The sequence below is a fragment of the Leiobunum rupestre genome, chromosome 1 (genome assembly GCF_980474605.1).
Source record: "Leiobunum rupestre chromosome 1, qqLeiRupe1.1.hap1, whole genome shotgun sequence".
In the NCBI taxonomy this organism is placed as follows: Eukaryota; Metazoa; Arthropoda; class Arachnida; order Opiliones; family Sclerosomatidae; genus Leiobunum; species Leiobunum rupestre.
Genome location: NC_143384.1, coordinates 5,465,566 through 5,476,227, shown reverse-complemented (window position 1 = coordinate 5,476,227; position 10,662 = coordinate 5,465,566). Strand labels below are relative to the sequence as shown.

The following is a 10,662-nucleotide window of genomic DNA, read 5'->3' as shown; positions in this document are numbered from 1 at the left end:
GCCGTTTTTCAATTTCGTTTTTGAATTATCTGTTATTAAGAATTAGGCTTAGCAAAATTTATATATATATTAGGGTTAGCGGAATAGCCGTTGTATGGACAAAGCAACTTTGGCGTGCAAGATGTCTCAAACGAACCTTATTACTTCATATCTATGATCTTCTCGTTTTAAAGACATACCAAAGGTTGAAGGTGTTAATTCCGCAACTATACTAAGCTGATCTTGAAAAGATGAAAAGCTCGAAATCTAATAAATCTGACAACCTTGATGATATACATACTTTACGGCCTTCATCTGACGATTCTTTTAATATTTTCTCAAATGTTATCGTCCCTCCTACTACTGAAAACCAAGAAAGTTGTGTTAGCTGCAGTTGCTCCCATATTTCGCGTTGTGAATCAATGAAGGCTCGACTTAAAACTCTCGAATCGAAAATTGATTCCTTGATTTCTCAACGCCAAGAGGATTCCGTAATGCTAAATGACCACCAAGAAATTATCGATGACCTTTCAACTGTCATTGCCTACCAAGGTCAGAAAATTTTAGATGGCCAGAAAGACTTTTTAGATCTCAAACAGAAGTGGCAAGATGAATTCTTCACTATTCACGCTAATTGCTCAAACATTCACACATCTATGAAACATACTGATGACTCTATCACCACTCTATCTTCAAATGTAAATCGACTCGAACGAGAAGACGTTCAACGCAGGCAATTTTCCCGACATTAACATATACAATAACCGTGGTCTGTTATCGGATATTATTTTCCTCCATTCGGAATTATCCTCCGTTTTGGTCGAACGTCTTTGACAACAAAGATCCGTTCCTCGTCTCATCAGATTAATCTTCCCTTCATTCACCTTGAAATATAAATTATTTTCTGGTATGAAAACGTTCTAAACATTGAACTCCGAGACTTCACTCTCCTGCTTGATTGACCGAACTAAGCTCCAACAGACCAAACATTTGAAAGCCGTTGAAGAACTACGTAATCGATTAGCCAAAGGGGAAAAGAATTTGTTCATTCGTGACGGAGTGGTCCACCTTCGAACCGAATTTTATCACCATCGTGATTCACCATCTTCTACTACAATCACTCCTAGTTCTCCAAAAAACATCTAACATCACCGGCTCGAGTTCCACCTTTCGGTCATTTGCCCTCTGTTAACAAGATCAATCTCTCAACTCCAACATTAAATCCGTGTGCTCCAATTTTTGTTCCTCGACAATTAAATTATATTTAATCACTTTTAACGAACATGGCTGGTCTCACTGCTTATAAACTCTCTGAACTTCAGCAGGTCTGTTCTCAATTTAATGTGAACCTCGTCGCTTTAACGGAAACGTGGTTGACCCGAGATGTTTTGGATAGTGAGTTATCATTGATAGGCTCATCTCTTTACCGACGTGATCGCACTCCCCCACTGCAAAGAGGTGGCGTCGCTCTCTACGTATCGAATCTTATTCAATGTCGCGTGTTATTTCTTATTCCAACTAACGTCTCCGAGTTGTGGTCATCAACACTTGGTCTAGAACACCTTGCTACACTCTGTTCTACCGCGTCACAAGCCCTACTAGTTTGCGTCATTTACCGTTCCCCCACCTACAATAATCACAGTGAAACGTTTGAACTTATTACATCTGTGACCAAATGTAACATAATTACTCATAAGTATGCCACTGTACCTTTATTCCATTCAATAATCTTCACTAACGGTTTGTTTCACCACGAACCAGTAAAAAGGTGGACAAAGTTAGATTTTAACCTCTTTATTCATCCTAGTAATTTTGGAAGTCACACTATTGGCTACTAACATATTTATTTCAGCCTATGGGAAACCTCTAAATTAAGAAGGAATTTTAGTCAGCCCAATGTAGCTTTATTGAAATTTATAAACTCGCTCGGTTTGTGCGGATGAAGTTAATAATTAGTAGTTTAGAAAAATAAAAGGTTGGGGAAAATGACCAATTCCGTGATCGCTATCCAAACTGCAGCAAGTCGTCGAAGTGGGATATTCCACCAGCGTTTTTAAAACCCATACTGAGCCTAGAAGAGTTAGGCCTAGGCTCAAAAGAATCTGCAAAGACTCCAACATTGTAGATGCACCAGAAAAGCTCAACCTGAATTTCAACTATTTTTACCAATAAACCTGCTTCTTTTATTTGACAATGCAAATTGATTTAAGATCGTTAGTCTCCGAAAACTGCATTAATTTGCAAATTCATTGCATTAACAGCACCGGACACTATAGTGTATCTCATTTTAACTCCTAAGCCTTGGTTGTTCAAACAGGTTTGTTTACTAAAATAATGGCCGTCGATTTATCAGACGTAGAGCTCATTGTGCGAAGGCATAATCGGCATTTGAGATTCGATGACGTAAAATATTACATCAAATAGAGTATGGACGACGCAATATCTGTGAAACAAACCGTTAGTGAAGAAATAGAGCTAGTGGCATACTTATGAGTAATTATGTTACATATGCTGTGACCAATTACAGTGACTCAAAAAAAAACAAACTTATCCTTGATGACCTAAATTACCCGCATATTGACTGGCTACTATTTAGTCCCTCTGTTGGTCCATCGGCTGCAGCGCGTACTTTTGTGGGTACGCTTTCTTCTATGAATTTACACCAAATTATTATGACACCGACTCGGTGCCGTGCCTCAAATGCTTCCAACATTCTTGACTTGGTTTTAACTAATGGTCCTCACTTTGTCTTTGATCCTTTACATCTTCCCCTATTGGAAACACCGACCACAGCGTCATAGTATTCAAGACATCCGTTTCAATTGATGTAAATCCTCCCATACGGAGGATCTATAGAGATTTCTTTAAAGGCGATAACGAAAACTTTGTCAATTTCTTGGAAGATGTGCAATGGTGTCAAATTCTTCGATCAAATGACATTGACGTCTTATGTATGAAATTCATGCAAATTATAAATACAGGAATCTCACTCTTCGTGCCACTTCGCTGCTTAGGTATATCTCCCACTCAACATACGACCGTCCGACTTCGAAGTCTAGTGCGTTCAAACGCCAACAATGCACTAACTGTGTACGACTTTAAAGGCGGGGTGCTAATTCTGACGTTGTGGATGCTGCCTATGAAAAGTACAAACAAGCTCGGAATGGTCTTACCAATGCGTTAGGGAAAGTTAAAAGGAAATCAGAGTATACCCTCACTAAACAAATTTCTTCGAATCCGAAGACGTTCTACAGCCATGTCAAATAAATGCGCAAAACTAAATTTACAATTGGTGAAATGAAAACTGGCGATGGTGTGTTAACCACTGAATGAAATGCATTTGTTCAGACTCTAGGTTCTCACTTTGTCAAAGTGTCAAGTAACCAGCCGAATATTAGCGTTACGCCACCTACGAATCCAGATCGACCTAAACTCTCGGTATTCCAATGCGACCGTAATGAAATTTACAAACTCCTCCAAAAACTAAATGTAAACCAAGCAGCTGGACATGATGGGCTTCACCCTTACCTACTGAAATATCTCACTGGTTTCCTTACTGATCCTTTGTATCGCATCTTCACCCACAGCTTCAATACTGGGATAATTCCGGTCTCGTGGAAGGTTTCGTATCTTACTCCAATACATAAGTCTGGTAGTCGTACTGAACCGGGAAATTTTGGTGGTATCGTCCAAACTAGCCAAATTTCACGTACACACGAATGAATAGCGAAACCACAGATTAAAGCTTTCCTCAATGAAATAGATTTTTTTCTCCAAATCTCAACATGGGTTCCTTCCTGGTAAATCCTGTTCAAATAACTTCCTCGCGGCTACTAATGATTGGACCAAATGGCTAGTTTCTGGTAAAGCTGTCGATGTAGTCTTTTTGATCTCAGCAAAGCTTTTGACACGATATCTCACGATGGTTTACTCGCCGCTTTAGAGTCTGCTGGAATAACTGAGTTAGCTCTGCATTGGAATCTAGACTTAATAGTCGGCCGTTCACAAACGGTGTTTCTCAAAGGCACTTCTTCCGATGCCCATTGTCCCCTAAGCGGAGTACCTCAAGGGACTGTACTTGGTCCTCTCCTGTTTTCGGTCATCATCAATGGCCTTCCATCTGCGGTTTCGCATGCTATGCCTTATTTATTCGCTGACGACACGAAGCTGGGATACCCTCTTCTTACAGACAACGATTGTATCAATCTACAAGTGATCTTGATAGTGTTAACGTTTGGGCTTCCAAACTTGGTATGGCTTTTAATCCGTCTAAAAGTATGATTCTCCACCTTGGAAGTAACAACCGTCGGCATTCCTATACGCTCCCTGGATCTTCTATTGAGTGTTTTACCAAAAATCGTGATCTTGGATTTATCACTGATGAACGTGTATTATATTCCTCTCACACTCAAACCATCAGTAAACGAATGAACTCGATTACCGGCTTGACACGCCGCAATTTTTACTTCCGCTCAAATACTCTAATACGAATCATCTAATGTTCTCTACTTCTACCGAATATTGACTTTGCGTCGGTTGTTTGGTCTCCCGCTCTAGTGGGTGACATAATCACTCTGACTAAAGCGCATTATCGTTTAACGAAACTTACTTGTGGTCTCAACAAATCTTCACCAATTCCACGAAATAAAACCCTCGGAATTTTGGACCCTGTGACCCATCATTGTGTTAACGATCTTGTCTATTTGTTTGTTCTCTATCAACGTGTTCTAAAGGCACCGACTCAAGATACATTTTTTTAACTTTTTGATTCTTCCACCAACACGTATACACGGTCATCAGGCAAAATTATTAAAACCACTCTTCCACTAAAGATTTTGAATTATCCTTCTAAAGTCTCATTCCGAAAGGCGGTCTCATTGTGGATTCAAGATTCACTTTCCCAATGTGATAGTCAATGTTCTCTCCCTCATTTAGTTTAAAAATTAAAACTTACTGTGTTCTATATTATATAATCTAGTTTTTTGTGTTATATTTTCAATGTTTTCTTCCAAATATATCATCTGTGTCTGATCACATATAAGCCTACTATGGCTTCGTGATCTTGTAATTAGAATGATAAATAAATAAATAAAATATACATCAACAGATATGAAATTTTGACGTTAGAGTTCAAAGTCATTTTTTACCATTTTTGGCATCAAATATCTCCAAAACCGTCTTTCGTCCACTAAACATTATTTGGAAAGCGGCTTTAAGGCCAAAACTAACTAAAATACAAAATTTCAGCTAAATTTAAGATGGTAGGGTGGACACCTTTGCAGTGCCGGATTCAGGTATTCGTAGGCACTAGGCACTAGAGACATGCCATGGGGGGGGAGACAAAGGCCAAATACCCAGGGCTTGGCTGAAAACGGTCAGGGAAGGACTGATAAGGGGCCCGCCGACGTAGGGGCCCACTGTCAAAAATTAGAGAACTGGAAAAAGTAGGCCCTAAATGCTCATTCGTAGGCCCTAGGCACTGTGATTAAAGTGCCTAATGGTAAATCCGGCACTGCACATCTGGTTGATTTGTAATGGAATGACCCACTATTCAATATTCATAAAAATATTCCTTTGTTTGCCTTTGTCTAAACTACTCTCACCTCCCGATTTTGGACAATTTGAGTCCCAAAATTAAAATATATTTGATGCTATATTGTACAATAATGGACAAATTAACTACCAATATATCCCGTAATAATATGCAATATTGGATCCACATAAAGTCCAACTTTGCACGTATTGTTTTTGTTACGGTATCAGTGACAAAAAATTTGGATCATGTTTTATACAATTATGGACGAATTTTTCTAAGAGTTTAACTGACTTACAATGTTAGTAAGTTCTTAACTGTTCTACTTTCCTCCGACTGCTCATGGTGCGCACAAAAGAATCCCGCTGTTGGTTGAATGCCCTTCGGTTAGGCGCCCGCATTTGTGTGCCACACACCTGCAACTGTGGTTAAAACGTTGACCTTTTCGGCACCCACGGGTTAAGCTAAAAGGAAGGGCTTTCACGTCACGGTGCCGTTAACGACATTAAAAGCATTCCCTCGTCTCCGCTGTTGATCCGTCTATCCTAGAGTCACCCTGCCTTGTTAAGTATAGATGACAAACATCCCGACGGCTTGTACCGACCATCTTGCGCCATTTGACTTGGCATCTTCTTCCGCTGTTTCTCTCTGACTGCTACTCAGTCTGAATTCCAGAAGAAAGCAAGTATCGCTGGCCTCGAGCATCGCTGTATGTTTAAGGCCGTTGCTGTGAAAACGCTCAGCTCTTTCGTAAAGGATGGCTTGGTCGAAGAATTCCTGAGGTGATTCCCGAGCCGTGGTCAGATGAATTTTTGTTGCAACGGATGGCACTCACTGACCAGAGAGGCAACGTGGACTTCGTGCTGAACACCTTTCCTGCGGTACATATACCATAATTAAAATGATATTATCTCCATTAATTTTGACACAATTCGTGAACAGTAAACTCTGATAATTAACTAATTATTTTGTGAAGACTATATCTATTGACTTTAGTCCTTTTTTATTACCTTTTAAACGGGGTTTTTTCTATCCTTAAGAGGTGTTTAACAAAGCCAAAGAATTAGTAAAGGAATACTGAAACCTTTAAAAATTGGATTATATTCCATTTGGGCAGTACAAAAGGGTAAATAAACCATTTTTTTTGGGACCACTGAGCAGATCGGTATAATCCTATGGTTAACCTGTTTTATATTTATTTTTAGACTTGGTTCTGAAATGGCAATTAAAAAGTTGGTTGGAGAAAACCTTACATCTCGTATTTTAAATTAACTCGATCTATACACGCTTTAGAAAAATAGCCAAACGTTTCAGAGAGGGGTTCATATTTCTATTAATTATATGGGTAATAAATATATATATTTAATTCCTTTCAAGTTGCAGGGTACTTGTCTTCGTTTTTGCGTAGATGGCACTTGCTAGTAGCGTTCAACAAGAATTAATACGGTACTCTTGTAAATCTGTAGATTATCATGTTTTCTCTCTTCCTCCGAAGAACCTTTCACCCAGAATAACCTCAATGCATCTCAGTCGTCTTCTCGCACACTTATCTGGTGAAAAGCCTTTTCTATATCCCCCGTAAAGGCTATTGCTTTTTCTCTAAATCCGATCAAGACATCAAACAATTCCGGTAAAAGAAACGGTCCGGTTTCCACTCATCCTTTCCGTGAGAACAAGCGTCATAGACTATTCTGAATTTAGTTGTTGTCCTGTGATCTCTCACTACGGCTCTATGAGGAATGTAATATACCGGTTGATTCGCACGAGGATACTTTTCACATGGCACTTCTTCAATAATACCAGCTTGTTTTTGATCAAATATCACTTGATTGTAGCGCTCAAATTCTTCCGGATTCCGTCTTAGATTTAACATCAAATTGAGAAATCTTCGCTTCGCTACTCCGTAATTATCGGCCAGTTTGCACTTTTGAAAGTTCCAAGGGAGAACTACCTCATATCTCCAAATAACGTTCCGAAGATTTCTTTCGCATTCATCCAACTGCTCCTTCGTTTCGACGCTCGATTGACTGTTCTTTAGAATTCCAATCGAATCGGATTCCCAGAACGCTCGCACCCGACTCGATAATTCTTTTTCAAAATTTACGTGTAAAACTGCGATTGAGTTAACTCCAATATCTTCTGTATTTCTTACATCTGTACCGTGAATTATCCATCCGAAAATCGTATTCAACGCCAAAAGGGAGCTATCTAAGCGCACTCTCTCTTCTTTGACTACATTCCAATAACAATTTGACCCGATTAACACTTTCTATTGACGGGTCTTTGACTGAAACTTGATTTTTCACAATAACGTCTGCTAGCTGGTAGCCTCTTTCGGACATCTCCTTGACTATGTTAGCACTAGGAATCGCGAATACCGTTCCACAGATCTTTGGAATTTCAATGGCGATAATTTCAATAAATTCCTTTGAATCTTGTAAGCTTCTGAAAACCTTACAAACCTTCCTTCGTGGATCGTTATAACTTCTTCACCGATCACCTTCAAGTTCAATTTACGAGATATTTTTAACATATGAAAGATACGTGACTTCCCGTATCCAAAAGACAACGAGATTCTTCACATTTTCCATCGAAGTTCACGATTTTAATTTTAGCCGTTTGCATAACCACCACTCCTTCGCCTTCGGCATTTCCACACGAAAGTAATACCTTCGGTTTAATATCATCATCCGGACTTTTAGAACACCCAGACGAGGCACTCTGACTTTCTTTAGTATAATTTTTGTTCTTGTCGCAGTTGCCAGTATAGTGATTATTATTTTCACAAAAATGGCACCATTCCGATTTTTCGACGGTAACGTTGAGCGACGCGGCAGAAGGTAAAAAGTGCTTTTCAGGCGAATATTTTGATGACTCAGTAATCTTTGACAGAGGACCCGGCTTCAGTGGTATGGTATGTTGTCTCAGGGCACACGCGTGTTCTCTGCTTACGATTTCTCGTTCCACGAAACGTATAATTTCTTCGTATTGCCATTCGCTGTCGTGGTTTTGACGACTTCTACTGAATTCAATGACGATGTCTTCTGGTAGACGCGTTCCGAAAAGACGACTTAGAAGGCTACCGTACGTGTCTTTGGGTATACCGAGGGCTTCGAAACTGCGTACTTCTATTTCACACGCGTCGTATAACTGGCGAAGAGCTATGATGTCCGAAGATTTCTTCACTGTTGGCAACTTCAACAGGCGTTCCATATGTGAACTGATTATCAGATCCTTTCGACCAAACCGTTCCTTTAGATGAGTCACGGCGATGCTATAATTAATGGCGGACAAGCTCAACCCAGATACGACATTCGCTGTACCTCCTTCCAAATATCCCTTGAGATAGGTGAACTTATTTATGTCGTTCAGTAGATTATTGTTGCGTTTAGCAGTTTCATACTGTCCCCAAAAGTTTTGCCACATTGATACATCACCATTGAACCTGCATATTTCCAATTTCGGAAGCCGAACTGGATTCTTGCGTAGTTGATATCTCATTTTCATATTCGGCTTCATTCACAATCAAGTCTTCAATTTTGTTGTCTAGCTCAGTTAGAGTTTTACGTTTTTTTGTGTGCGTTATAAGCCGGGAATTTTTAACGGTAATATGTTTTTGGTTTTTTCTATTACAATTTTCATAACCGTGGATTGACATTTTCTAGATTTCCAAGTATTTGAATTATCTTGTTGTTTGATTGGGTTATTATTAATGTTTATTGCATATTTCTGTTAATACAATGTGTATTACTGTGGCTATTTAAATTTACGTAAATGTCTTGATTACTAAGTATTTTAATTAACTTGTTACTTAGTTTGGTTGTTATTATATATTTTTCAATTGGTTATTTTTCTTGTTTGTTGGTAATGTGGGGGATAATTATTCATGTCTACGATTTTTAATTTGCATTAATTTTTATCGGCTTCGTTGGGTTGTCGTCATGAGCCCACACAGTTTTTTTATTAGTGCTTTCACTTTGGGTTTTCCATATAAATTTGATTTTTTAATACCTATAATACAATGGGGTTGCTTTTTCTCTGTGAAATAGGTTCTTGCATATTTTACGTTTCGTGAGCGTTCGAATAATTTTAAATTTTTTATTTTTTATTTCTCATTTTATTGCTTTGGTAATTTCATAACGTTTTGGGTCTAAAATTGTATTTTTTCTATTGATATTGAAAATTTGTTTAATACAATAACATTTGTATTATTTATAATTAAAACAAAAAATAATCTACTGAATGGGATAGCACCGGGATAACATGTTTGGTGGACGCTTTTGATGGCGAAATATCAAGGAGTACCGTGTCCAGTAGTTAATACAACCAAGGGCAAATTCTTCCGAGGAGAGGTATATTTTGGCAAGCTTGCCAACTTGTTAAAATATGCAAATCTAACGAAGTCATTTCTTTTTATCATATTTAAATAAAGATTAAAATTATAAAAATAAAATGTAATTTAATATTTAATATTAATTTCATTGAAAGTACTAAATCAAAATTAGAATAAATAGCAAAGGATAATTTTTAAATATCTATGACAGCAAATCCCTTCTCGGGCTGATGAGTGCCGACTCCTTTTTTTAAACACTAAGAACTGACCTTTTAAAACTTATACATTGTCACGACGATTTCTTAGACTTTTCTTATCTGTTATCAGATGGCATTTAGAAAGTAAAGAATCTTCGCCTTACCCTTGCTGCTATAAAATTTACTCTTTCAGTATTAATATCGGCGTAGTCGAGGCAACTGCAAAAAATATTTGATAAAGCATTTTCATACTGCTTTCTTTAACGTTTTATAGGTGTAAGTCAAAAGTAGTTTAACCAAAAACAAAATAATGAGTGAATGTTATTTGAATCCGTTTGAATCAAAGAACAACGAATGTATCGAATCCGTTCACTTAGATCCGACCAAAGACCAGCTGACCGTGGGTAGCAACTCCAAATCAGATCTGCTTTTGGATTCTCCGGAAATAGACGATTTGCACGCTTTGCTGAAGGAAACTCAGCGAGAATGGAAACTAAAAGACGTATCGGATCATAACGCAACTGTGGAGTTTTCGTCAACAGCCAGAAATTGCTAAAGTGTCAAAACTACGCCCTGAAAGACGGCGATATTATTTCTTTCGGATACTTGCCGGGAAATCA

General features: G+C 38.3%; 2 protein-coding genes across 2 annotated transcripts; both read right to left on the bottom strand.

Moving 5' to 3' along the window:
- Positions 1–7,121: 7,121 nt before the first annotated feature.
- Positions 7,122–7,854, bottom strand: LOC149960470 (uncharacterized). Its single transcript, XM_090178505.1, has 2 exons — positions 7,731–7,854; positions 7,122–7,666 (listed from the first exon to the last, which is right to left on the bottom strand). The coding sequence occupies exons 1-2, from the start codon at positions 7,852–7,854 to the stop codon at positions 7,122–7,124; spliced, it is 669 nt and encodes a 222-aa protein (XP_090034631.1).
- Positions 7,855–8,038: 184 nt separating this feature from the next.
- On the bottom strand, positions 8,039–9,019 carry LOC149960469 (uncharacterized). Its single transcript, XM_090178390.1, has one exon. It carries the CDS (start codon positions 9,017–9,019, stop codon positions 8,039–8,041), a length of 981 nt encoding a protein of 326 aa, XP_090034516.1.
- Between the last annotated feature and the right edge of the window lie 1,643 nt (positions 9,020–10,662).

What these genes read in the sequence shown, in the direction of transcription:
- LOC149960470 (XM_090178505.1), bottom strand. Translation starts at nt 7,854, where the DNA reads ATGTCCGAAAGAGGCTACCAGCTAGCAGACGTTATTGTGAAAAATCAA. An exon ending in ATGTAGTCAAAGAAGAGAGA is followed by an intron (nt 7,667 to 7,730) that starts GTGCGCTTAGAT and finishes TTCACGGTACAG; the next exon opens with ATGTAAGAAATACAGAAGAT.
- LOC149960469 (XM_090178390.1), bottom strand. Translation starts at nt 9,019, where the DNA reads ATGAAAATGAGATATCAACTACGCAAGAATCCAGTTCGGCTTCCGAAA.